Source organism: Pezoporus flaviventris, unplaced genomic scaffold (assembly GCF_033815535.1).
Source record: "Pezoporus flaviventris isolate CSIRO_AGI_PZ_B2104156 unplaced genomic scaffold, CSIRO_AGI_Pfla_v1 ptg000020l, whole genome shotgun sequence".
Classification (NCBI taxonomy): domain Eukaryota; kingdom Metazoa; phylum Chordata; class Aves; order Psittaciformes; family Psittacidae; genus Pezoporus; species Pezoporus flaviventris.
Window position 1 is genome coordinate 6,030,532 of NW_026892568.1, and position 27,989 is coordinate 6,058,520.

The following is a 27,989-nucleotide window of genomic DNA, read 5'->3' on the forward strand; positions in this document are numbered from 1 at the left end:
TTTACACCCTTGTTTATTTAGTTAACCAACCCCAAATGCACTGGGTAAGGGAGAAGGCTGTGGAATAGTGTGCATGGCAGGTACCTAGAGCTCAGCTGGCCCGCGTATGTGCGGCACTGGGAGGATGGGGTTTAAATGTGTCTCATTAATTGTGGTGTTTGCTTTAAAATGCATGGCTTTGTATCCTGCCCAATGCTACCTAAAGCAGCGAGCTCTGGGTGAAGTGTCTAACGCTTGAAGCCAGATTGAAATCCTTTCAGTCAGGCTCCCATTGACCCCAAGGCTTCTCTGAAGCTGGGTGGTGTGTGAGGCAGCAGTGGCTGCATAGTGTCTCTATAGTAACCCAGTGTTTGGTGGCAGCTTCCTCCAAGTTGCTCCTGGCCTGGGTGTCCCTGAGGAGAAAAACAGGAGGAAAAGTGTTTTGGCCACTTAGCATCGAGTGGTGTTATATTTGTGGGTGTAAGTTTTGTATCCCTGTGTAAGAAAAATGGATGCTTTTTTAAAGGACATCCTGGAGCCTTCAGAGCAGGATGTGTTCAACAGCCTGACACGGATGGAAACACCTTCTATCAACACCTTCAGAAACCCATGTGCAGGTAAGGGCTGCCCAGGGCTGGGGAGTGCCCTGTGTCACAGAGGATGCCAGCTTTGTGTACCTCCAGTGTGATAATTTGCCTATCGCTGGTTTCCTTCTGTATCTTTGTTTCTTATTTATAAGCTTGAATCTCAACTGGGTTGAAATTTAAACTGGAGAAATACCAGTGAACTCCATGTCTGCAGCTGGCCAAGGTGAGAGGGACTGAGATTGTGCTTAGAGCATGGGGCTGTGTTGTGCTAAATGTGGCTGTTCCGTGTCATGTTTGACTAACTTGCTTTAACTAACTGGTTAGTTCTGCTCTTGGCTTGTTAGTGTGCTGGGGTCAGCGCTCCCTGTGCATGCCCTTAGGGATTGGGGGAACCTTTCAGTTCACCCTGAATCTCTGCAGTGAAGTCAGGAGTTGCCTCCTTGGGAAATGTGATGCGTTCCCTGAAATACTTGGAAACAGGAGGATTTTGTTATGGGCAGCTCAGCACAAAGCAGCGACACTCACTTAAGTGAGTAAGGCTGCTTCTCTGGGTGTAAGTTCCCTCCCTCCCCACTGATCCCAGCAGTGAAGTTTGCCCAGTGGCTAATTACAGCCATTAGTGGCTCATTTCAGGCTGGCTGTTTAAGGCTTCACTGCCTGTGCAATGTCGAGCTGGTGGTGGGGGCCAGGGAACGTGTGTTTGCAGCAGATAGCTTGGTGCGGTGCATGTAGCAGGAACATGGTGAACATTAAACATGACTTTGTGTGCTTCAACCAGCCTCTGCAGAGGCATGAGAGCCTGCCTCTGTGTGTGTGTGATGTGCACACCTGCACGAAGCAAGTGAACATGTTAAGTGATCATGGAATTGTGTCATAGGATGGTTTAGGGCTGACCTTAAAGCTCACCCAGTTCCAACCCTCTGCCACGGGCAGGGACACCTTCCATTAGAGCACGGTTCTCCAAGCCCCTGTGTCCAACCTGGCCTTGAACACTGCCAGGGATGGGGCAGCCACAGCTTCTCTGGGCACCCTGTGCCAGCGCCTCAGCACCCTTGTAGCGTGGAGCACCTATTTCCACTGGTTCCTCCACCCTGTCCATGTGTCCTGCTGCAGGTGTCTGTTGCCACCCATGTGGAGGGGTTATAAAAGCACTGATTGCTGTGCTCAGGCTGCGGATGGCAGAAACGCTGCTGCAGTGAAGGGATGCTCTTTATGGCGCTGCTAGTTTGTACTTGGAGAGGTTTTGCTGCTTTACAGCCCTGCTTCTGGGTGGGGATCACAGCTCCTCCGCTTGTAGCTTTTATTGTGCAGCCTTGCTTTGTCCCCAGGGATGAGGTGTGTTCCTTGGGGAGCTGCTTTTCACCGTGCTCTGCCGGGTTTTGCTGGGGTCACTGGTCAGGAGCGTCGGAGGGGACAAAGGCATGTGCTGTATGGAGACAGACAGACAGATGTGTATGTTATGCACTTGGAGCCCTGCCCAGGGGAACATGGAAAGCAGATGTTGGACCGGTGACCTGTTGGATGGGCTCTTGCTTCCTCCTGTGCCTCTGTGGTCTGGCTTGGACAGAGCTGGAGTCAGTAACTGTAAAGGCTCGGGTGAGTTCAGCACAGCCCTGGCTGGTTTGGCTGAAAGGAGGGTCTGTTCCCTTTGCACTCTGTGTAGTGGAAAAACACATCCAGGAGTCACGTTAAAAGGGATTGAAGCATGATGAGGAAATCGAGGTGCTCTTGCTACTTTCCCCTGTCCTTGAGGCAGCCTGGGGGCTGCTCTAAGTTATCCTGGGGTGACCATGGGGTAGCATGAGGTAGTTGGGGTATTGGGTGTTCCTCTGCCCATCCAGAGCCATTCCCATTCATTTGTTAGACATCACCTGGGGCTGATGCTGGTTACCTGGATTTAAGAGCCAGCCTCTGGTCCTCCTGCATCTTCCCACAGACTGGATGGAAGTAGAAGGTTTGACCTAAATCTTCTGATCCATCTGAAATTCAGATCCAGCATGAGACCCAAGTAGGTGAGGCTGAGCTCCACAAACTTGGAGTTCTATTGGAGAAGTAGTAGGAGATACCTGACTTCTTTCCTTTGTGGTGTTCTGTCACCTAACACTTGCTCACTAGACCATGTTATGTCTTGCCCCTTGCTATGTCAGAGGGTCCTGTTAAACTCTTCAGTGTCATGCAGCAGTTGGGGCTGGGTGCCACATTGCCTGGATGCACTATTGGAGCTTCTGTAGTGTGTGATGTCCTGAGCATCCCAGGTAAGCTTGAGCTAGGGCAAATAAGCAGCACCACAACAGGGGTGCAGCCTGTGTCTGGTGAATAGCAGTGGGCTTTTGGGTCTGGGTTGGCATCGTTTGCTGACCTCAGGGCATGAATGTAAGAAGAGGAGGAGCTGCTAAAACAGGGCAAAGAACCCTTTCCCTCCCCATAACACAAGATGTGGTGATTCCAGGTGTGCAGGGACCCAGGTGTGTTTACAGCCTGGCTGGGTTGGTGCTGGTGTGGGATGGGGAGAGCCCTGTTGGGCTCCAAACACTGCAGCCTGTGTCCTGTGGTGGGGTTTGACATTCCTCTAGCTCGGATGTGGCAAAGGCCCGTTTGCTGTGGAACAGGGAGGTGTCTGTGTGAGCTTGCTGGCTTCCTGCAGCCTCAGGAGTTAACGTTGTTCTGCCTTGCCCATAGACGCTTACTGTAGAGTCACAAAGGGGTTTGACAATGTGTGGCTGGAGAGAGGAGGCAGAGTTGCTATAGGGGAGGCATGATCGGTTCTGCTGAGAAAGAAAACTTCATGGTATACATAGGAGTGATTTTCCTTTTAGAGTGAGGAGCAGCACTGTTGTGAAATACACACTGGAGAGGATGCTTCGAGGGACTTGTGCCTTTCCTGCTCTAAGCCATATGTGTGGCTGGAACAGCTTCAGCCCTGGATGACTTTCAGGACGGATTAGGAGCGCTAATTGGATCCAAATGCCCTGATTTGGCTCCTCTGAACATGGATTATCCCAAGTCCAGTGAGTGGTTTGGGGAGTTAAATGCCTTTTGTATGGGGTTGAGTCCTGCAGGTGATGGACTGGATGTGGCTGATGGAACAGAAGGAACCTCGCTCTGGAAGCCCAGCATCTTGGAGAGGGCTTAACCTTTTGCAAAGGAAACTCCAGCCCAGGGTGTGTCATGGCTGGCAACACAAACCTCTGGGTGCTTATAGAATTAGTGATCTCCATTTTGTTTGAGGGTACCTCTGTCTCTTTTGGCATCAAGCAGCTTTAGGAAGCACTCAATCTGAAACATCCCTTTCCTACCAGTTCAAGGGAAGGGCAGCCCTGTGGGGTACTTGCTACAGCAACTCCTTGCTTCCGTTTTTGGTTTTTACCCTCTTATTTTGGGAATAAAAGGGAAGATGCTGGGATGATCGTGTTCTGATTCTCACTTCCATTTTCTCTGCAGTGGATGGAAGGGCAGAAGCAAGCAGAGGGTGTTGTAGGGCTGAGCAGAGCACTGCAGAGGGCCGAGCTGTTCTCCAGGGACAGCTACAGAGGAATTCCAGGAATACTTTCTTGCTCAGGGCTCAGGAAGGAGTGCTGTAAGATTTAATTCAGTGATGAGCCCTTGTGTTTCTGAAGGAACTGGTGTGCAGGTTTCTTTGGAGCTGCTTTCCTTTGGAAATCTTATTGGAAGCTTCCTTGCAGGAATGTGTGAGGAATGCAGGGAACTTGCAAGCAAATACCTTGGGGATATTGTAGAAGAGCAGTGCACAAGGTTTTGACTGTGGATGATGATCTGAAGGCTTCAATGTGAGAGCACGTGTGTCCTGCTGGTACCTCTGGCCCTGCTGAGTGGGTGCCTGCTGGCCCTGTGACAACAGATGGGTCCAGGGCTGAGTCCTGCTGATGGAGCAGCCTGTGTGCAACACCTCATCTGCAGAAAAGTGTTAACAAATTCCCTGCCAGATGCTCTAGAAATCGCCACAAATCTCTTCAGATCATTTCAGATCGCCTTACCTTTATTTGGCACTGCTGGCTGTAACAGTGCAGCCTTCAAGTCTGTGCATGCCCAGCTCTATTCCCGACCTCTTCCTCACCTGGATTCATCTCTTGACCTTCAGACTTGCATCTTTTTTCCCCTTATCCACGTGTTTCTGCGGCTTTGAGAAAGTTTCTGCCATCTAAAGGGCGCAAAGGGGCTGCTCTACAGCTGCGCTGGTGTGCACTGAGTCAGGGTGTCCTGGTTCAGATGCCTGTGAAGGTCTCTTTGGGATTAGGTGTGCTCTTCATGCTCTTCTGAGCAAAACCTGTGCCTAATCTCCATCTTGTGGCTGAAAGCCGTGCTGAGTGATATTGAATCAGTAACCAACTGCCTGAAAGCTTGAATGTGTCACTGAAGTGAGCGGAGGTTCAGTCATTGGCTTGTGAGGGCTGCTTTCCCCTTTGAGATGTGGTCTAAAGACAGGGAGAATTTCCTGTGCTGAGTGAAAGCGTTGACAAAGTGATCCCAGATGGCAGACACGGGAGGGGTCACACAAGTGATGACATTAGTGCTCTGCCTCTTTCCTTGCTGTCAGGGCTGTTCACAGCTTCATTAGTTAAAACTGACCCCCCAGCTCCGGATCCTGAAGGAAAGGTTTGCTTAGGAAAGGGCTGCTTGAACCCAAAGCCTGCTCTTGTGGGGTTGCTCTGCTATGCTCCTGTGGCATTCCCGATGGATCCATGGGCTTGCGTTTTGCCTTTTAAGATGGATAAATTGTTCTGTGGTGTTCTCCTTCAGCTCCATTCAGGCCAAAGGCTTGTTAACACGCAGGAAAATGAACTCATCAGGAGGTTGCTCCAAGTGAACTCCATCACTTGGGTCCTTCAAAGACTCAAACCCCACCATAACTCAGCAACCACAACTATTGGAGGGATTTCCTTTCCTGGACATGTAAAACCTTTATCCTTGTGTGCAGGCTGCTCTGACAGCAGCATTGCAGGCTCTGGGGCTGGGGGAAGCTGTGGCGAGTTGTATGGGGGGAAATACATTCAGAAGAACCTGCTATAGCTAAATCACTCGAGAAAGTCATTTGAGTGAATCAATGCCACAGTCCATGTAGGTAAACCCATCCCTGCGGATAAACCAACCCATGTGCAGGAGAGGTTTTGCTGCTTGTAGGCAACTGTCCTCTTCCCGAGTTATATTTGGTGCCAGGTCCATGCAGGGTTTCCTTTTATGCCCTCACCTTTGTTCTGCTGTTTGTTGTTCAGGAGGGAGGGATGTGGAAGCTCCCTCTCGGGTGTCCTGGTTTTCCTAAGGGCAGGCGGAGGGGATGTTCTCTTCCCCTGGAAGATTAATTGTACAGACCCGGTATTGCTGTCCTCAAGGCTGATTTGGCTGGATGCTGAACATTTCTGGCGTGGCAGGCGGGTGTCGCAGCCTCGTAGCATCTTCCTGCTAAGAGCAGATGCTATTTCAGCCCCTGGCTCACGTTGCAGGCTGCATGCAGACCAGCTCATGGACAGCAAGGCGTGTGCACACACCCTGCTCCTCCTGCATGGCATCTCCAGGGAATGCGGGGTGTGCCGTGGATGTGTGCTGGGCTCTCAGAACAGGCACGTTGGAGTGGAGGGATGACCTTGTCTGTCTGCTCCTGCTCCATTTCAAAGGGCCAGGTTGCTCGTGAAGGGCTGAGGTTTGCAACCCTGAGCCCAGCAAAGCCAAAACACGGGCTTGGACATCACTGGAGCAAGGATTTTTGTGCACAAAGCAATACTTTTGGCTTGGAGATGGGGAGATGCTTGGGCAATGATGTGTCCAGCTGGAGAGAAGCGCTGCTCAGTGGGAGGCAGTCTGGGGCCCTGCGGAACCCCAGCCAGGAGCTAAGGCACATTGGGGTGAGCATAGAATGCTGTGCCTGAGGCATGGTGTCACTGGCAGAGCAACCCAGTCAGAATGGATGGAGCTGGCTGGGAAACGTTTTCCTGTGCTAAGGAGAATTCCATGACGAAGTGCGAACTTTCCATTTTGAGATGGTTTTAAGCGAAAGGCAAAGTCTTCTCCTGCCTGATCAGGTTTTTGATGCAAAGTGGCTCTTTTCCAGTTGGAGTTTCTCATCTTGTCGAAAAGGCAACGGCTCTGAAGCGCAGATTTATTCCAGCAAAATAGTTCTGAGCTGAAGTTCTTTCCCTCCCAAGTCATTTTCAGCCAGCTCGAGTCATTATTGCTGTGGAGATTGGATGTTGCCTGATCTGAGTGCCTTTGTACGAAAGTCGTTTTTTCCATGATTAAAGGGGATCATAGTTAAAGCAGAAGAGTCCATTCTGAGTTATACACGATCTGACCAGTCCTGAGCAACCTGCTGCCACTGCCCCTGCTGCGAGGTTGGAGCAGTGATCTCCAGAGGTGCCTCCAGCCTCAGCAGTGCTGTGGATCACTGCAACTCGAGTGCTTTAAGACTTAGAATGTGCCCCGTGAAAGGGAAGTATTGGGAACCACAGAGGCTTGACCTCTTGCTCAGTGAAATCCCTTGTGGCCACCGCTAGAGATAGCAGCTTGCAAGCACAGCTCCTACATGGTGCTTCCAAATCCATCTGGACAAAGGGGGCTGTCGTGCAGCAAGGTGGGATGTGCTGCAGAGGTTGGGGTCTGTTAGCTAAATGCAATCCTTGCCCCAAATTGGGTAGAAAAGGAAGGAGGAGAAAGCCTGGTTGAAAGCTTTGCCTCCTGCTTCTAGCCACAGAGGTGTGGGGAAGCTGATTTTCATGGCTGTCTTGGTCTTCCAAGAAATCCATGGAAGAGTAGCTCCATCCTTTGGTCCTCATCTACTGGAGACTGCAGCCACATGAGGTTCTTTCCTCTTTGGGATGAATTTATATCCCAATGCCTTAACCAGCAGCAGGTTGCTTGCAGGCTGTAACTCAGCTTGGGTACCAGACTGTGCCTATAGATGCAGGACCACAGAGCACTTCATGCTGCCACCTCCAGTGCCATGTCCCAGTTGTCTTATAGCAGAGTGGCTCTTCATAGCAGCTGTCAGCACTGCTGAAGTGCTGTTGATGACATGGATGGAAGGTTTCCCTTAAAGAGGTGGCATCTCTCATGCTCCCTCTGGGAGTGAGCAAGTATCGCCCTGGCTCTCAGACCAGGCTGCTGGGTGAGACAGGAGATGTCTCCTGTATTAACTTCTGATCTGATCATTTCTGATCAGCTTGCAACTGAGAAACCATTCACAGCAGTGGGGATGTCCATTCCAATGAATACTGGAGAAGGTTTCTCCAGCAGCCGTAAGTGGGGACTTGCCAAGGCAGTGTTTGAGCTGCTGATGAACCATTCAGTGCAAGGGATTTGAGCTCTCTCAGTGCTCCTGCCAGCACAGGGAGCTCCCCTGGGCTATCAAGCTGAACTTGGATCTGGATCCAAGCCACCCCACGAGTCTTGCACCATCCTTTCAGGGTTCCTACACACGTGCTGTGCTTGTGTTGTGTTTTGCTGAGTCACGTTGTGGGATGCCTTGCTAAAAAGGAAATGTGTGGCTTCCCTGAGTGTCTGCTTCCTCTCTGTGAAACTATTGGGACTACAGGCAGCAAAATAGGGAGGAAGGTGCAGGGAGGGGGAGCAAGCAGGGACCCAGAGCATCCTTCTTGATCCTGTGGGATGCAGGAACAAGTCAGAAGCCCAGCAATACTCAAGTTGACATTATGGCTGTTTTACATGACGGAAAGGCACCGCTGAACAGCAGAGTGCACCCTTTGGTGGTGTTTGGTACTTCTGTTGTGTTTCCCAGATTTGGAATATGCATGATCCTGTCTAGGAGTGTTTCAGCAGGAAAGGTGGTCTGAATGTCACTGGCCAGACAGAGCTCACTGTGGTTGTGGCGTTAGATAAGTGGCCGTCAATAGAAATGAATCTTCAGCAGTTCGTTCTGGCTGCCAGCAGCATCTTGCCTATCAAGTGAAGTTTACTGCAGAGCCTAATAGCACAGTAATTAAGGAAAAACAAATATTAGCTTGAAGCTGTGCCTGTAACTTGGATCACAGAGCTCTGCTTTTGATGTACGGCTCGACTGGAAAACCTGATGTTTAATTTGTGCTGCATTAGGCTGATGGCAGCTGGCTTTGTGGGCTGAGCCTCAGCCAGATCTGCTGCTGTCACAAAGCTCTGGCTCCCTTAATGCAGCACTGATTTATGCTGGGTGAGGATCTGGGCCAAGTCTCCTTGCTGTGTTGCTGTAACCTGTATTGTTAAGGCATTTGCTGGGGGGTGTTTGAGGACAACCAAGTATTAGGGAGGCTGTGATGGGGGAGAAAATACCTTATTTTCTCTCATAGATAGACCTTCCTGTAAATGAGGCCACATGTGTGCCCAGACTGGAGTTTTTGTTGTGCTTCAGCATCTCTCTGAGCCTGAATCTGTGCTAAATGTGGCAGAAAATCTTTTGGGTAAAGAAAATGCCTGCCTTCACCATAGCCCAAATATGTTTGGTTGTTATGTAGGACACAGATGCTTTGGGTGGCCAGTACCCAAGGTAGGAGGTAGGAAGGACCTCTGGGAGCAGCAGTGCATGCCCCGGGGCTGGCTGCTCTCCTCCACAGCAGCAATTTCATCCCTCTTGTCTGCTATCTGAGAAACACAGACTGATGACAGCTCTAGTTATGCCTGAGATGCTCTTTCCACAGCGTGCCTGCTTATGTGTCAGCCTCTTCAGCCTTGGCAGAGCCAGGCTTCAACAAGACCATGAATACGCCTGAGGCTTGTGAGCATCCTTCTGAGCTGGGGTTTGGGCTGTTTGTGTGAGGATGGGATTCAGGGCAACATCTTGGCCTTTAACCAAGCTTTATCCTCAGCTTTCAGACTCCAGAGTATTAGCCCTGAGGTTGTCTCATCCCCATGGCACATCCTGGATGTAACTCAGCTACGTGTATTACACATGGTGCTATGTAAATCTTGATGTAACGTGGTTTGGTGCGTGACCCCATTTGCGTGCTGTTGGGTGATGAAACTGAGCTGCTCAAGAGTACTTGGGCCATGGTGATTGTGATCTCAGCCTGGAGAGCTGATCTCTACCTGGATTTGGGGTTTTGGCTTGCCTTGTGTCAAGTTTTGCCTGCGGTTTCGTATTCATGGAGAGGGAGCAAATGCTCTGTTGAGAGGAGGAAGCCCTTGCTGTGAATATCATTCCCCTTGTGTTTAAGCCCTTAACCCAAGGGTAGTGCCTTTGCAGCACTTCTCTGCTGTGGGAATACCATGAACTTTTGACTCTTTCTGACTAATACTTAGAGCTGCTATCCCTGCCTGGCTCTGCTGCCAGCCTGCATCCTCTTCCTTCATTCCTGTGATAGCATCTATCCCAGATCCAGTCCTTGCTGTGTGCAGACTAACCATGGTGCGTTATAACCACCAGCACTGGGTTTTCTACTACATGCATGAGTACCGGGGGTGTTGGAGCTGTGGCAGAATCCCTGGAAGAGCATTGCAGGTGACTGCATGGGTGTTGTAGCCTCCCTCATGCTAAGTCACTCCATATACTTGTGTTCCTTGTGTGAGAGTTGCTCGGGGCAGGCACCCTTGGTGAGACAGGACCCGTGCCTATGCTTTACTCTGGTTACAAGACTCAGAGCATCACCACCGAGGTGCATGTGAGCCCTGCAGAAGAGACTGGGTGTTTTCTGCTAGAGAAATCTGGTTGGGAAATGTTGCATTGAACTGGTCATCTTGCAGTGAAAAACGACCATCCTTTCATGGCTTTCCTTTCCTAAGACATGGCTCCTGTCTCAGGAAAACGATTACTAGGAAAAACGTGGTCATTACATGTACTTTGGTAGCATTAAGACTCGGCTCTGATACTCCCCACTGTCAGACGCCTGAAGTAGAATCAGCAGGGTGATGCTGGACCAAGAAAGCAATGACTTGTACCAGCTTGTTGCTGATAAAGCAAGAGGGTGAAATTTGGGGCTGGGGAGTTGGGATCAACAGCTTTCTCGGGAAAGCTTTCCAAAGCATGGCCTTTGGCTATCAGAAGCAAGGCACCCCTTGAGACTTGTCACAGGGTGACCTTCTTATTTGGTGTGCACCTTGCCACCACGTGTTCTGGTGCTCTCCCTGCTCTGGTACATCTGGGTTACCAGCCAGAGCACTTGGAAAGGTGCCATGGCATTCCTGGAGGATTTATATGGAGAAGACATGTGAAAGTATTCACCCCACATGACTTGAAAGCCAAAACCACCCGGATTTATGGTGGGGTTTCCAGCAAACTTGCCACCGGAGTGTCATGCCTGTGTCATAACATATTGATGGAGGGAGGAAGGGCAGGGAAGCTATTAAATCTGCACCTGAGATGTATTCTGTACACAGGGAACATAATCTGACTTCTCTGGGGGTGTTCATATGGGTGGAATGTGTGATTAAGCTTTTTGGAAGATGCAGCTCACAATGAGGTTTGCTGCATTGCTTAGTCAGTGTGAGCTGTGGGAGTCTTGCAAGAGTCATTAAAACAGAAGCTGCACTAGAAGAACTTCCCAAGCCAGCTCATTTCCAGGCAACATCATGCTGAGTCAATGTGTAGCTCAAACCATGTAGTCTTTACAGATGTATTTATTCATAAACACATGAAATCCTGGCCCTTGCTCAGTCTCCAGAGTAGAGCATCCCATAGGGCTTCCAAGGTGGTTGCTCTAGCTGTGATTTGAGGCGTATGGCTCTACTGTGGTTTATTATTACCAGGGTGTTTATAAGCATCAGGATTGAAGTGGGGGGGTATGAGAGACTATAGTGTCTAGGGTAACACTGGAGTGTTTTCAATAAAATATGGGTTGAGTGGAAACATCAATAACAACCCCTCAGATTGCTGGGGTTGGAGTCAATCAGGTGGGGACATGCAGCTTGGCAGGATGCTTGTGTTGGGCCACATTTGTCACTGTGGCCTCAGGAAATGGCCAGGCTGAGCTTGCTGGGGGGTGGTGATGGTGGTGGCTCTTCCCTGACAGAGCTGGGTGTATGGAAGGGTGAGGAGCCTCTTTCAGTGTTGAGGTACTGGAGTCTCCTCTCAGGTCATGCCCACTGCATTGGTCTAACCAGGGGTGGAAAGGGACTGGAGGACAGCCTGAATGGAGGAGGAAGCACTAAGGAGCCTCTGTTTCTGTAGAGGTTTAGAAGGTGCTGATGGCCATCAGTGCTTTGAGAGCTCTGGAGCAGCACTCGCTATCTGAGCAGGAGTGTGTCATGCCTGTGTTATAATAATGGAGGGAAGAAATGTGGGAAAACTGGCTGTTACAGGCAGCTCCTCTGGAAGGTGCAATAGGAGGTCAGAGATGTAGGGATGCAATGCTGCCTGCATCCCTTACCTGCCACAAACAACCCTGTGCTAACATTGAGCACTGGGTGGGTTGATACTACACTCTGACCTGTGCTAACATTGAGCACTGGGTGTGTTGATGCTTACACTCTGACCTGTTCTGTTTCTTAGCTGAAATCATCATGCTTTTGTCTTTGAAAATGAGTTTCATAGATGTTCTTGAAAAGATGCTTTTGGGAAGCAGAGCATCAGACTTGATTGCCCAGACATGCTTGTGTGAAGCATCTGTAGATGTCCTTATGGATATTCATACACACAGAGCAAGTGTTGGTAGTGCTGCCAATTGCTCTGAAAGTACATTTCTGGTAAAGGCTTATGTGGATGAAAACTGCCTGGCTTTTTAGTGTGCAACAGCACCATACCCAAAGAGGCACTGTGCACATTCATGGAGCTTTGTAGAGTTTGCTGCTCTTAGGTGCAATAATTAGGTGGGTTGTGTCTGGGTCTCGCATGTGGATGATGCACCATAATAGCCTGGTGTTTCTGCATGCAGAAGATGAAGCTGAATTCCTTGCACTCATTCCTCACAGCACTGCTTCGTACAGTTAGCACAAGCAATGAAGCATGTGCCGTATTGCAGGGGCATGGATCTTGGATGGGGATAGACACTGCAGTCCCACAGGAATACTGCACAGGAATGCAGTACACAGGCTTTGAGTACTTGCTCTCCTTCCCTAGGGTGCAGCTTATCCTGAAAAAGGCAAATAAAACAGGAGAAGGAGGTTATTTGGGGCTGCAAAGGGTTAACTGCTGCCTGAGCTCACGGACCAGTGTTATGGAAGCTGAGCAATCTGGGATTTATTAGGGAAACTCAAACTGGGAATTAAGAGCTCCAACCAGTAGGAAAGCTTTGTTGGACGTTTGAAACAAGTTTTCTTCGAGCTAAGCACTGAGTTGAAGTGGCAATGCCAGAATTCCTTGCAGGGGCCTCCGGGAAGCAAAGGATGAACAAGCTGATCTGTTTGAAGCATCCCACCAGCTTAGCATGTAACATTCATTGCTCTGTTGCGTCTCCCTTGCCTGGGTTGACAAAGCGCTCATTGTTCACCCCAGCACTGCTTCCTCCTCCACACTCCATCGAGACGGCAGCTGCTGATGGATTGTCATCCTGTTCCCGCTGGACAAGGAGGTTAGGTCCTCCCTGAGGATGTACAGTGCCCCAAAGGGGTCAGAGGCATAAACTGGCTGTAGGAATGGCTTATGGCCAGATGTTGGGGACCAGAAAGGGCTCTCCTTGCTTCCTGGAGGAGGTGGCTTTTCTGTCCGTCTGGGCTTCTTTTCAGGGATGACCAAGAGTTAAAAGGGAATGGGTGTCCATGGAAAAACCTGTGAGCTGGGAGAAATAAAGGATGGGGAGCTGTGGAGCAGCTCCTTTAGGCACGGGTGAACCCTGGTCAGGCTCTTCTGGGCTGTGCCCCTCTGGGTGCTGCAGGCAGTAGGGGTTTCTCAAGGTGAAAGGTCTGGGGGAGCTGTGGCTGTAGCAAGGCAGGAGGTGGATGCAGAGCCACATATGAACAACTTGTCCTTTGCATCCTACTTAATTTGTCGCTTTGGAGTGCGAGCCATTGAGTCTCCAAGGGGAAAAAATGCCCAGAAATTCCACAGGCCCTTCAATATAATTTCTGTTTTACAGTGAGGACAATAAAGGCCCCTTTGTGTGAGGGCTGAAAGAAATAGCCCAGTCCCACAGCCTCCCTGAAATCTTAATGTCAACTATTTGCCTCCTTGTGTTTTCACATAAACAAGCACTTTCTCCTCAATATCTATGCTCTGCCTGCTCCCAACTTGGTATTTCCCTGCTCAGTGGTGCCTGTGGGATGGACAACCCAGCCTCCTTGTCCTCATCCTGGCTGAGCTTGTGCGGGTGGAGAGAAGCAGGGCTACTCAGGGGGATGTGGGTCAGAGTAACAAGAAAGGCAGCTTAGGCTGGGTTTGGAAGGACATGAACAGTTTGAATTGCTTTTAATTCAAGGCACTGCTGCTTGTCTGATAGCAGGGGGCAAGCCCTTGTTTACAGAGCTGCGGCTGGTGAACTATCCCTGTTTACACCAGCCTGGCTCAGTATCGTGTTCTGCTCTTGCCAGAGCATCACCCATCCCTTTGGGGTCAGATGTTCCTCTGGTTTAAGTGGTTGTCATACTAATAGCACTGCACAGATCAGAGCAGCTGGGAAACCGCCCCTTCTATTTCAGTTGCTGTTTGCATATACACACTGGAGCGTCTCGGGTGTAACAGTGAGGACTTCAGTCCTGGAGTCCACCTTTTTTCTGTTATGTTCCTTCTTATAAGAAGAAAAAATAGAAGCAAAGCAAGGGCTGTAATGTTGTGTCTGCAAAGTAAAACTGAATTCGACTGAAATGTGAGCGCCAGCAATGTTCCTGTGGTTATTGTTCATTCAGCTGTGCCGCATGCGTGTGCTGCTCCGTGTTCCTGTTCTCAACCGAGTAACTCGATATATCACTGGGTGCATTGTAAAACATGTTCCATGAGATTCAGGGGTGCAGAGCCCGTGAACTGCTGCTGCTGTGAGAACACTGGGGTTTGTTTCTCTTATGTTCCACCTTGGATGTTGGGGGTAGAAGCCCGTCCTGGTGACTGAAGATGGATGTGGGACTAGGACAGTGCTTGCTAAGGCAGCTCTGGAGTGAAGGGGATGCCATCTGTATGGGTTAGTGCTTTACCTCCTCAGCATGTGTTTGGAAATAGTTCTGATGATACCTCCTGGCTAGTTGCTCTTGAGCCATCTTACCCCATGGTTCAATTTCCAGTGCATCCAAAGCCCCTTGAAGGCAATGGATGGGCACCTGGTAACTCTACGTGATGTTACATCAAGCCCATCTTGGAATAAACAGAAGTGAAACACTTGTCGGGCTATTTGTTTCTTCCACTGGCTTTTCACTGTGGCCCTAGCACCCAGGCAGGGTTTCTTCCCTTCCTTGTGATCTGTCATGGGCATTCTCAGTTTCCCAAATAGCCTTGCTGCCTCTTCTTGTTGACCTCTTACTCCTCCAGCCCTCTTGGAGCCTGTGATCATCTCTTTCCATCTTTATTGCATAGCTTCCCAATTCACATGTATGGGGAGGAGTTTGGAAGCAGTTCATGGAGAACTTCAAACAGTAACATCAGATGGATGAATGAATAAAGGGTAGTTTTGTTGCTCTTATCCTTTCATCAGCTTTATTTGGTTCCCAGCGGTACATTTTGCAATTGCCATTCCATCTGGCTTCTTACTGAGAGTCAGATTAAAATCCTGTTGAAGATGAGAGCAAATTGCTGTGGAGCTGTACAGGACCAGTGAAGCCTGAAGCTGACTTCTGGCAGAGTAGCACTCATTTCTCTTTGTCTTGGTTAAACTAAGAGGTTAAACATTTGGACAGGAATCTTGGAGGCAGGAAATTCCTGCCCTGAGGATCCTCCAGCAGTGCAGGCTAAGGTGGTAAAATAGAACACTAATAAGTTTGTCAGCTTTCTTGGAGGAATGGATGCTGTCCCCCCCCCGCATGACACAGGGAAGAGACGCCAGCTGCTGATGTCTTCCTGACTTAGATCAGTAGTTTTCAGTGCTACGGTTCTATTTGGTTGTAGGAAAAATGGATTCGGCTCAAATGAGAAATCCCATGTCAGTGGAAGATGTTGTGGTCCCCATTGCCAAGCCTGCTGCAGGCAAGAACCTACCCACTGACTTGGGTGTCCTGTGGACCAGCTTCATGCTGCAGGAATGTGTGTGCCTGCAAGCTGCTCAGAAGGGGTGTGCTGCAGGGGTTCCCATGTCCAGAGCAAATCGAGTGTTGTAGCTTCTCCACCCCAGCCTTTGGAGATGTCTCTTCTTGCAGGCCAGTGTACCCCAGCCAAGAATATGGGAACCACATGGCCAAAGCCAAAGGAATGGGAACGAGAGGTTGGGGGCCCAGGGCCTGTCAGCAGGGGCTGGCTTAAAAACAAATGAAAGAACAGAGGAAAAAATAGCTCTAATTATTGTGAACTTCTAAAAACACAAAATAAAAGCTTATTATTCAGAGTTCCCTTTGCAGCGTATAATTTCATTTCCCCCCATTTGCTTTTGTTACTTGCTCTGGGCACTGTCAGAACAACCTGATTTATAAGTGACAGCTTTGGCTATTTTTCAGGCGAGTCTCTCTAAATATAAGAGTGTGAAACCTGTCCCGCTGCCAGCAAGGCTCTTAGAATTAAGGCTCACATGAGCTGGAGCATGCAGCAAAGTGCTGGGTACTTTATGACTTCAATGGCATTCATGAAAAGCAACCTCCCTCCTTTCCCTTGGGATGATTTCTCCTTTTATTACACAGAATATCTCAACCTGTAGTTGGAGAAAATAGAACAAGCAGCGGCTGTTTCCTTACTGCTTCCCTGCTACCGGATCCCTTGTGTGCTATCAGCTGAGAGTTGTAGGCCATGAGGGAGATGTTTATTGACCAAAGGGTTTAGCAACAGAGCTTTGTCTGAGGTTTGCTTTCCATCCTGAAGAGAGAAAGACAATGAGCAACATGAAGCAGAGCACAGTGACAGGTATATAGCATAGCCTGCTAATTTAAAGTGAATTTATAGTAATGTCACAATGGGGGTAAACCTTAATTGTCAGCCTGAATAAAACTTAGCATGTGCTTTATGTTCTGGTTAATAAAGAAAAGCTGTGCTCATTGAATGATGTTGTTTCTGTGTATTCTTTGGTTTTCGCCTATGGAAGTGCCTGGCTTTGATGGTGCTGCTTTTTTGGGTGCAGTTAGAAACCTGGACCTTTGACTGTCGATGCCTTAAAGCTCAGTTCATTTGGTTTGGATTTAAAGTTGGCCACATGTGTCCCCATTCTATAGGAATCCTAGTTCTTGTTGGTGATTTCTGTGCTCGAGTTCTGGAATTGCCTGTTTTCATTGAGACTCACAAGGATTGATGTTTGAGGGGTCTTTTAAACTCCACTATCTAGAGTGTGCTGCTCTGATACCCAAACAACCTGAATCTGATTCGATAGCCTGGTCAGACTGAGCAGGCAGGAGGCTCACAAAGCTGGGCAGAGGTGGCACCTCCTTGTGAACAAAGGAGGCTTTTTGAATTGATTTTTGGGCTGAATGTATTTGTAAGTGCTGAGATGCAGCTCTGAAATGCTGCTGCTCTGTTTTGCTTGTGGGTGAGGATGGAGAGCCTTTGTAGGGCTGTGGGAAAGGTGTGAGGCTGTGTCCTCCTCTGCCACCCTTTAACATTGAGGGAATTGCAATAGTCTGACAGACAATACATTTCCTGAAAGAATAGTTACAGGTACAAAGCTTGCATCCTTGTAAAACACTATATCCATGTCTTGAGTTTAATGCAGTCCTCAAGTAAATTCTACGTGACATTACGGTGAAAGTCTGTTTGGGTATAATGCTAGGAAGCTGCAGTCTAGGCCTTGTAAGAGAAAGCCTCACAAGCCCCAAAAGCTTAACCCTTTCTCTTACAGAGGATGACATGTTTTTAGTCACCTTAGATAGATGTGCTACTTGGCCCCTGCTCAGTACCATCCATCCCCCAAGCAGGATGGAGACCCCAGCACTGCATAGCTGGCGGCAGGCGGCTGCTCCCTGACAGGTTGGGTGGGTGATGCTGGAGGGCTGCCCCATTGCTCAGGAAAGAAGTTGGATGTTGGATTCCTGAATTATCCCATTTAGATACCTTTCCATTGATGACAGTAAAAGAAAATTAAATTTGATCAATGCTGCTTTTTTTTTTTTTGGCTTTCAGGGACACTCCCACTGAAGTCAGTAGGGAATTTTTGGGTTTGCATGACTTTTATTTCAGGAGGAAAAAGTTAAGCTAACAGAGGGTGTTTTTACAGTCCCATTCTAGGTATTCCATCCTTCAGGGCCCTCTTTGGAAAGCTTCCAGGTGGGAGATTTGTTTTGGTCTTATGTTCCAGGGCTGGCACTCTCAGAAAGGCACATGAATGCTGCAAAACTGAACTCTTCAGGCTTATCTGTGTGCTGAAAGAGCCTGCCTCTCAACTCTCAGCTGTCCCAAGAGAAAGGCAATACTAAGCTGGCCTTATAGTTGCACCTGAGCAGCTGAGGTTGCCTGATGCCCTCGCTCTCATTGCAGGTTTTATCCATTGTCTGATCTTGCTGCTTCAGTCAGGGTCTGTCTTTATATTTGGCATTGGCTACTTATCCTAGGGAAGGGAATCGGTGAATTTGGATGCGGTCTGAGTTCAAGACCTGATAAAAGTGCGGGATAGGATGCACATGGGGAGCTTTGCAGAACCTGATAGTCTCTTCTTACAGTGTACTGACTGCCAAGGATGGACAGCAAGAGCAGAGGGTGAAGAACATGAAGTGGAAGCAGAAACGGGTGGTTTTGGGGGGAAGTCCTGGCACCCATGGCTATGGCTGTACTCTACATGAGGAGCCATGTTTCCCAGTGGTTAGTCTGCAGGTGGTCTTGTGGCTAGGCTGATGCTTGTGACAGTGGTCCAGGGAGATGTGTGCCTTGTCTCAGCTGCATCAGATGGTACGTGGCAGGCCTGACCTGATGCTGTTATAGGGGTGTTCACTGTGTTAGAGTCAGGATTGTTACTGGAAACCACAGTCTGGAGGGAATGTGAAAACCCCATCATGGAACTCCTCAGTGTATCCTAGTGAGATGCTGAGCTGGCATCAGGATGGGAGAGGAGAGTGTTGGAGTGTTTCCCATTGAAACAGTTCAGAAGCAGATAACAAAGCAGTGTAGACAGCTCTAGATAAACCCCAGACAGGGTTTGCAGAGGATAAGACAGGCAATAACCCTGTCACTGTAACGGGAGGGAAGTTGAGCCAGTCCTGCTCTGGAAAGCCTTTACCAGGGCAATCCTGGAGACAGGTTTCACTAGCAGGTGCTTATGAAGCAGAGGAGCTGATATGCCTAGAGGTTTCCTGGGATATTGTGGAGCCTTTTCTCCCTGGGTTCTGCAATCGCTTCCAGGCCAGTAGCCAAGCACAAGCTGTAAATAACTAATGGTTACTGATGATCCCATCTCATTTTGCTGGGACGTTGTCAGCTCTGGGCTTTTCCTTGGCATCTTCTCTCCAGTGCTTTGCATTCCCATCTTCAGCTCTCAGTGCTGCTGTGGCATTTGGCTGTCTCCTTGCATGCTGTTGGTGTGAAGGAGTCCCTTCTGTGGTGACCTCATCAGGGATGTAATGCAGGGAAGGCTGATGGATCTAGGCTCTGTGGTCTGGGTGATGCTTGTGTCTTCTCTCCCAGGGGCTTCTCTGGTCATTGCTAGCTTGGGAAGGGCTGGAGATAAGGTCAGAGGAGGAATGTCTGGGATTTGCATCCATCAGTGTATGTGTCAGCACTCCAGCATGGGCAATGTGGAAAGCAGATCTTGTGGCCTTATCTGAGGCTCTTTAGCACCCATAACCACACAGGAAATGTCACCTGGTGGGTATCCAAACTTTATCCTGTCACTTAATGCTCCCATTTAATCAAATATCCAAACTGGGGTTCTGTCCATCACACTGCTGTTTCCCCCTCACCAATCAGGTATATATCGTAAGTAGCACTATTTATCTAGGTCAAATAATACTGTGCAAACACTGAGATATTGGGATACACACCTAGTGCATGTGTGTGTCCTCCTGCCCTCAACTCGTGAGCTTAGCGAGCCTCTTCCCATCAGGAACTCTTTTAGCTGGGAACATCTGGCTTGGTACAGCAAAGGTAAAGGTCCCAAGTGTGCAAGAGCCTGGAGCCACATCTCAGCATGGCAAACCTTGTCCTTCCCTATTCCACCACCTTGCTGTGCTCACTCATTGCCTTATCACTGCACAGTTGTTTGGGTAAGGGACTCAGCTGGACCTTGGTTGGCTCTGCAAAACACCCAGCACATCTTGTGTTGGGGCTATGTGCAGAAGCAGCTCACCATGGTCCTCACCCACGTGTGTGTTAGGAGCTGATGGTACTGTGGCCCTTGCACCCATCTCGCAGCTGTTTGGAGCGGGGCTAGGAACAGGAGGGGAGGTTTTGCTGTGCCTCTGGGGCTCACGCTGTTCTTTCCATGGGCTTTGTTACTGCTGGATTGAGTTTACAGCTCAGCCCCGTGTGGTGGCTGCGTGCCCAGGCTTCACTCCCTGTGTTTATTCATCTTACAAAGACCTGAGCTACAGACTATAACAGTGAGGAAAGGGGCTCCACATCAGCGCTTTCTGTGCTTCACCAGTGGTGGCTGGTGCCTGACCTGCTGTTTTATGCACCAGGTTGCTTTAGCTCTCACTTGCCTTCTGCAGCTGCTGCTCAGAGCAGCTCCTGCATGCGGGCTCCTTTTGATGCTGGGGGTCCCACGCTGTGTTTCCAGTCTCTGGAGGACAGGCTCAGTCAGAGCTCCCAGTCATCAGAAACACTTGGATTCGAGGTGAATTGTTCTTTAACAAGATTTCTTTCTTAACCCTTTCATAGCTGCTTTGCACGCATCAGCCTGAGGAGCTGCCCTGTAAATCAGTTGTGCAATGAGGGTTAAGAGCTCCACAAGTGGTGAGTCAGCACAGACGTTTGAAGAGACATGGGCTATCTCAGCTTGTCAAAATAAGCATTTCCTTTAAGCACAGAGTGTGCCACTGCCTGAAAGCTCATCATTTAAAGCCAGACTCTTTCCACTTGGGGTTTTTCCTGATGGTAAAGCAGAGCGTGTGTGGTGTGTGTATAACACAGGTACAGAACAGTGCAACCTCACAGCAATATGATTGAAGGGAAACCTTTTTGGTATGGAAACTTCTCTTTTGCTGATAACGTGTCATGCTGCTGCTATTTATAACCTTGGGGAAGAGCCTGGGCTGTGCCCGTTGGCTGGTCTGGGCCATCAGCTTCATGGGGTTATCCTGGCTGGATGAGCCATTGGGATAGGACGAAAACCAGCTATTGTCAGCGGGCATTAGCAGGCGAGCCGGAGGGGCCGGGCAGGGGAGTGCAGGAAGGCAGAGCTCAGAGGGAACAAAGCCTATGGAAAAGCAAATTCCTGATGCTTTGCACACCCAGAGACCATCTGGCACCATTCACAGCACGGACAGAGGGTGCAGGAGCTATGGCTGAGATGCGTGCTCTTGAGCTTGGGAGCCTGCAAGATGCTTCTTGGTGCAGAAGCTGCTGAAACGCCCTTTTCCTTCCTCCTTCTGTCCCTAAGGCTTAGCAAAAGGTAACCTGAAGCAGTGTGTTTCTTTCAAAACACAAAGCTTAGAGCCCCGAGTTGTATTTAACTTCAATGAGGAGCTTGTGGTGGGACCTTAGGAGAAGTGGCTGCAGCTCTGTCCCTGCACGTCCCTGTTCTGAACACCCAAAGTTGGCATGCTTTTCTGGTGAGGATCCTGGGTATCCCAGATGAATATCAGAGCTTTAAACTGCAGTGTGGTTTTGTTCTGGGTGTTTCCCACAGCTTGGTCACAGAGGACTGATCCCCTGCAGGAGAGAAGGGGAGAGAAAAGGCAGGATGGTTCCCAATTGAAAGAAAAGAGTGCCCAATGAAAGGTAAGACCAGGCTTTCCACCTGCACCTGAGTGATTTAGGAACAGGCAGGTGTGTGTGATGTGGGCAGGTTTGTAAATCCCACTTGAAGCAGCTTCCTCCCCTGTACTCCTGGCTCAGCCAGGAGGGGAAACCAAGAGCTACTGTACCCTCCGGAGACATCTGGTGAGCAGGGCTATGGAGGTGACAAGTATTTCCTGCCCTTCATGTATGAAATGCTTCATGCAGCATCTAAAGAATAATATTTAGCAGCGTTTTGTGAAGCAGGGTTTCCACATCTGTAACCCAAATAGCCTTGCTCTTTTATAGGACCATGTTCTGCTTCTGCTGCCCTCCGCAGCAGCCACTTTCTGTCCTTGGCTGTTTTGAGGGCACCTGAGTCACCCCATTTCCTTAGGGCTGCTGTTTTCACCATGTATGGAGGGCTCTCTAAGGATGGATAGCTTAAGGAGAAGCCCAGTTGGAGGATGGTTGCTCCGTCTGTTTTCTTCCTTCTTACCCGCAGGCTGCTGTTTGGAGCTTGCTACAGACCCATTTTAAGTATGCTGTAGCATGGAAGTTCATCCCTTTGACAGAAACGGACCTTCAGGGAAGCCTGTGTAGCAGGACTTTCCTACCATCTGATTCTAGTGGTTTGTGCTGAACAAGATTGCATTTCACTACTTTGACTAGTCAAAATTAACTGTTGCATTAGGTAGAGCTACTGAAAAGTAAAGTATTTGAGACAAAACTCTGCTTTTGTGCTATGTAGCTCTTAAAGGACTAATGACATCTAAGGGGAATCAAGCTGGTTTTGTGAAAAGGCTTGTATCTAAAAATACTAATGCCGATGATCTTGTTTTCCAAGATCTACTTGAATGCATCTTCCTGCTCTGCATGATGCTTTTTCCTTGGCTTTTCTGCCTTGGAGCTTCCTTTGCACAGACATCTTCCCAGGTGGGCTCAGCCTAAACCCTCCAGGCATTTCTATCAACCTTATGGCTTTGTGCTTGTCAGACTTGAGTGATTTAGGGGGTTTAGAGCAGAAAGATGAGACTGAGATGGTCTTCAGTGTGGTCTTGTCCTGTTGTGTGTTAGCTTGGCTGCTGGTCCCACCCCTTTTCCTTCCCTGTTACGCTTCTCAGTGTAATACTGACCTTCTGCAGCTCCCCCTTGGTCAATGCAATCATGCCCTGTGCTTAAGTATAGAGATAAAGGTGCAAAAACTAGATATGATGGAGATAATCTCTTTCATGCATGGGTTATTTAAGTCCTGATGCAGAGTAGTTACCTGTTACGGCACTGCTGTCCCTTAGTGCCACCTGGCCATAGCCAAGCCATCAGTGATCCTAACAATGGCCTTTGGCTCCAAAGAGTATCCTTGGTGTCACCAAAGGCATCCTTCTTTCTGCCCGTTCCCTGAGAGGGAGTAAGCCAGGAGATAACTGTGTGTGCCCTCATGGTGTCTGTTTCTTGGGTTCCAGAGCATGAGATGCCCTCAGCCAACCTCGGTCTGCCCAGCCACCTCATCCAGCACCGCTGGCCGCAGCCTGCCTATGTCACCCACACAGCCCCCATGGTCAAGATGCTCTTTGAACAGGATGAATGGAGAAGGGGCTCCTGCAGCAGCTCAGGAGAGACAGACACAATCGGAGAGCCCGGGGAAACCGGTTCTGAGGAGGAAACCCAAGTGCCATCGAAGCTGAGGAGAGGTAGCATCCTCAGGGCTGGGAGGGGTTCTGTCCAAACACTCATGCCTGAGAGCAGTTTGCCATCGACAAGTGGTTGCCACAGGGTTATTTTTGCAAGAAAACCTCCTCCGTGTGTGCTACCAAGTAGTTCCTTGGCAAGTTCCAGCAAGAAGAAATGATCTGCGTGCAGCTAGAAACAAAGAAAAGAAGATGCTCTGTAGTGTTTGTCAGAGCGCATTAAACTACACATGCAAATAGCACTTCACTTTGTGACCCTTTTCCTAAAAGCCCTATTTGAGTGAAAGCAAACAAACACAGAAGGTCGTGGTGCTGCATTTTGTGCTTGTCTGCTCTCAGGTCTGGAGAAAACAAGAACCTCTTCCTCTTGAACTTGCTTCACACACATCACTTGCTGTTTGCTTCTTGCAAATGCCTCGCAAAGGGTGCAATGCAGAGGCACACTGTGGAGATGGAGATGCCTGTGTGCCCACACAGCCCAGCACACACAGGACCCAGTTCTCTGCTCTCCTGCATCTTGTGACCCTGCTGGCATTGGTGCTGAGTGCCAGCAGCCACTGTGGGGATTTGGCTGGGGGTGACAGCCTCTGTGTGCATCTGCATCCGCATCCACTCAAGATGCTGGTCATTGGAGGTAAAGTGCACTGAGACTCTCTATGGAAGCTGTGTGCTGCTGAAGGAGCATGGACTAGAAGGGAGAGGAGTTCACAATGAGCATTTTCTTGTACTTTTATCCCTTTTCCCCAGGATCTGTCTGTCCTTAGGGTGTGATGTCTGTTCAAGTTGCATTTACTAGACTTTCCATATATATATCTATGCATGTGATGCTTTCATGCATACAAGTCAATAGCAGTGCAGCAGCAAAGCTGATCAATCAGCTGGTAGAAGACCTGCTACTCCTTTCCCACTTTTACAGATGAGCAGAGATGCTGAGGTCAAAATTGCAGGGGGATGTGATTTTTTCCTGCAAGTCCTTAGCCTTATGTGGTACTGGAAATCATTTACTGAGGGTCTCCAACACTAGTGCGTGCCAGCTCAGAGCTTAGGAGCTGGGGAATATTGCTAAATGTCTTAAGACTATTTGCAAGACCATAAGCTTTTTATTCTTTAGCTGACAGAGGTAGAATCCAGTTTTCTAGTACCATCTCTATGGCCATCTTCCTTCATTTGGACCTTCCAACTTGTGTAACAGAGCCTGTGGGTACCACTAGTGTGTGACTTTGAGATGGGACTAGTGCCACTCCTTGGCTGAATGCTTTGAAAGCAGTGTTGGGCCTCTGCAAGAAAAGAATGTAAAGAACTGGAAAATGCAAACAAAAGGGGAATCACTGTTTTCTATGGATGTATAAATAAATCTGTTCCTGCCCTATTTTGAGCCCTGGGTAACTCACCCCCTCGTGCCTGCACACGCACAGAGACAGCACGTCACAAGCCCCGTGCTCAGCAGTGTCTCTCCTGCCAACCCATGGCTTTGGTCATGAGCCACAGAACTGGGAAGAAATAAATAAACCTTCATTTCCAGCTCTTCCCTCTGACTCTTCTGTTGCTATCGAGGGATCCTGGAAAAGGGATGCATTGATGTCACTTACCTCCTTGCTCAAAGGGATGCGTTGATGTCACTCATCTCCTTGCTGACGGGGTGACTGCAGGAATAGTGGGAAGACCCAGCTGGGGCTGTGACTTTCCTGTTCATGCATGAGGAGGGCTGTGGGCCCTGTCCCCCTGCACCCCGCTGGCATCAGATCTCGTGTGCAGGGAGCACTATCTGTAAAGGGGTTGATGGTTTCTATTTAATAGCATCAGCATACATAACTGACTAGGATTGGGCTGTTTGGGGGTACTGAAGCAAGTGGAAGGGTATAAGATGTGATGTGAGCCACTGTCCAAGCTTCGCAGGGTTCCTGGTTTGCTCTGCAATCAGACCTTCCCAGTGAAGGGGGTACAGCACTGATTTCTCTCTAGGTTCATTGTAGGCCAGCTCTGTTCAGAGGATGTTGAAGGAAGGGTGAATTTTATGTGTTTGCATCGCTCCGGGATGGTGAGAAGGAAAACGCCCACCTTCCTTCTCCTGCGCAGAGGCTTTACTAGGACTGGTAAAGCCTTGTTCTTATGCCTGTGTTAAACCATTTTCACTATTACACCCCCTCCCTTGGGGAATGGATTCTTATTCTGCAGGTGAAAGACCAGAGTTATTTATGGGCACTTCTGTGGTGAGAAATGGTACAGAAAAAGGTTGAAACCATCCCTAGAGAGCCAGAACCAGCAGCTGAGGTGACTGAGAAAACATTTTCTTGTTTCTTTTCCACATGCAGTGTTTACACAAGTGCTTGAATGAGTTCAGTTCATTGTGGGAAGGTGTCCCAGGACATCCCTGCAGCAGTGTCTTGTCTGGGTGAGGGACCCTGTCCATGTCTGGGGCTGGCGGAGGCATTGCAGGGTGTTCTTTGCTCTCCTCTTTTCCTCACTGGATACATTAATGGATTTTTCTGCCTCAGTTCCTCTACAGCAGGGATGAGCATCAGCAAAATGTTGGATGCGGCACAAGGGAACATAGGGAATCCGAGGACAGGAGATGTAGGGTGGCTGTTGGAGGTGGGGTGGAACTGAAACCCCCTGCATCTGTCAACAGATGTAGCAGCACCTACTTAGTTGTTATAATATACAACTGGGGGCCCAGAGCTAATTGCAGCTCTAAATGACTTTTATTATGCTGTGGTTGCTCCTTGCCTGCTGTATTGAAACCAGATGCCCAGGTTATTAAATAGATAGAAGCCAGGTGCTCACTGCCTGATTTATTTAAGCAAAATAGGAGTTGATTTCCTGCAGGATTGAGTGTGGTCATATATATGCCAGCACCCAAGGATGGGATGAGAAGGGTGAGGAGAACAGTGGCCATTGTGGCTTGGGGACCGCTGGTGAGGCTTTTAGTGCTGCTTTGGGACTTGGCTGATGGATTGACTGGTTGCAAAGCTGCTGAGGGTTTTGAGACAGTTACTGTGCTCCTGAGCATGTCACTAATGTCTCTGGATGAGACACCTGCCCTGCTGAAAGGACCTACAGCACGGCACAAAGGTGACAAACCCTCAGCAGCATCAGTGGTGCTGATTCTGGGAGGATGCTGCAGTCCCCAGATGAGGTCTGTGGGGTGTCTGTGCCTCTAGCCCAGTGTTTTAACCTCATAGACCGAGGTTTGTCACTGAGCACCTTTCACCTCAGGGTGCTTTGCCACAGTTGGGAGCACAGCAAGTAGGAATTGGTTGTGAACAGAGCTTACACCAAGGTGTTCCCCAAACAGTGTTGTGTCTGCATCCACCACTTGACTCATCTCTCATTACGCAGCTCCAGTCAGAGAGCACTTCACTGCCATTACCCTCTATAAGTGCTCATGTTTGAGCCCTGGAGCAACTGAGCTGCTGCCAGCAAGTACAGTTAGCAGCTCATGGCTCAGGCCAAACACTGCCAGCAGTGCTCATCCTGTCCTCACCACCCCGTGCAGGCAAAGGGGAGATGCTGGTGTTTGCTGCTCTCTCATCATTTGCAGCGGTTCACAAAGCCTGTGGTGAGTGCAATGGGGTCACAGCCTGCTGTAAACTGCCTTATTCCGAGGTGGATTTCTTTCCTTAAAGGCAGCTTGGGGTGGGTTCAGTGGGGTTATATGAAATTGAGGGGGAGACTGGAGAAAACTGCTTGCCACAGGGATGGACCTGGGTAGTTGGAAGCCTCTTGGAATAGCACTGGAGCTTGGGTGAGCCTCGGGCAAAGCTGTGACAGCCTGGACTTGGCCTTTGCTGAGTCACTGTTATTGGAATTAAAGAGCAGTGGAAAACCTGCCATTTTCATGGAAGAATTCCCCCTCCCCAGGCGCTGCTCTGTCCATCCTCCCAGGCTACAAAGATGCTTATTTTCCTTTCCCCGGCATTGGCGCTGGGTACAGTTGTACTGTTCCGGGTCTCGGGAATGACTCTGTCTCAGTAGGAGCTTGGTATGATGTCAATGTTTCGAGTGGGTGAAGCAGAGGAGGCAAAAATAGACATTTAGACATTTTTCCAGTTATTCCTTTTCAAAAAGGAATATTTATAGCCGAGCCCATGAACACAATTCTCTCTTTGTGAGTCCGTTACCAACTGCAACACAGCACACTACCCCCTCGGACCCTCGTGTTCCCAGCCTCAGGACTGGCCTAAGCAGCTTTGACCTTCTCGCAGTGGGAGCCTCTGTCTCTATGTACCATACCACAGTGTTGGAAGTGTTCTCCAGTCCAGGCATGAAGCACCCACAAAGATCTCGGGGTGCTCAGGGGCTGGATCCCTGCATCATCCCCAGGATGGGGATGCAGCACATTGGAGTTTGAGCCTCGACTTTAAGCATAATTAAGCATAATGAGGGCTGTGATCAGGGTGGTTTTATCAGTTCGCTCATTGCTGGGTGCAGAGGGTCCAGTTCCCTGCATTTCACTTTACCTCCATTTCCCCATCCATGGGATTTGAATAATGGTCTTTACCGCACAGTTTAAAGTGCTTTGAGACCTTCTCAGGTGGTAGTTCACAGCACTGATACCTGATCCACCTCCCAAGGTCTGACCCTGCTTTCAAGGAGCTTTGGGTCTGTTAAAATGATGTGTTAAAGCTTTCTGGCTGCTCTTTCCTCCCCTGTTTCAGCAGGAATGGGAGCTCAGATGTGGGTGGCAGGTGAAGAGGTTTCAAAGGCCAGCACTGGCTCTTCAAATACTGTGTGAACTGTGTTTTCCAAGCAGACCTTCCTGCTGCCGCTCAGCAGGAAGCACTGGTTATTCTTGGCGATGCTCTTCACTGCACTCTGCAATCTGAACCGTGGAGGGATGGTGCCCTGAAGGGCTTCATCACTTGATGCTCCCCAGAGTGGCTGGGGTTTGTATGTTTGTGTTTATGGATCTGTTGTGATGCTTTGAAGAGCAGCTTGGTG

General features: G+C 49.3%; 1 protein-coding gene across 1 annotated transcript; it reads left to right on the forward strand.

Moving 5' to 3' along the window:
* Positions 1–362: 362 nt before the first annotated feature.
* CDRT4 (CMT1A duplicated region transcript 4) lies at positions 363–23,290 on the forward strand. The gene is made up of 2 exons (XM_061455558.1): positions 363–596; positions 22,824–23,290. Exons 1-2 carry the CDS (start codon positions 488–490, stop codon positions 23,207–23,209), a joined length of 495 nt encoding a protein of 164 aa, XP_061311542.1. The 5' UTR covers positions 363–487; the 3' UTR covers positions 23,210–23,290.
* Positions 23,291–27,989: the final 4,699 nt, after the last annotated feature.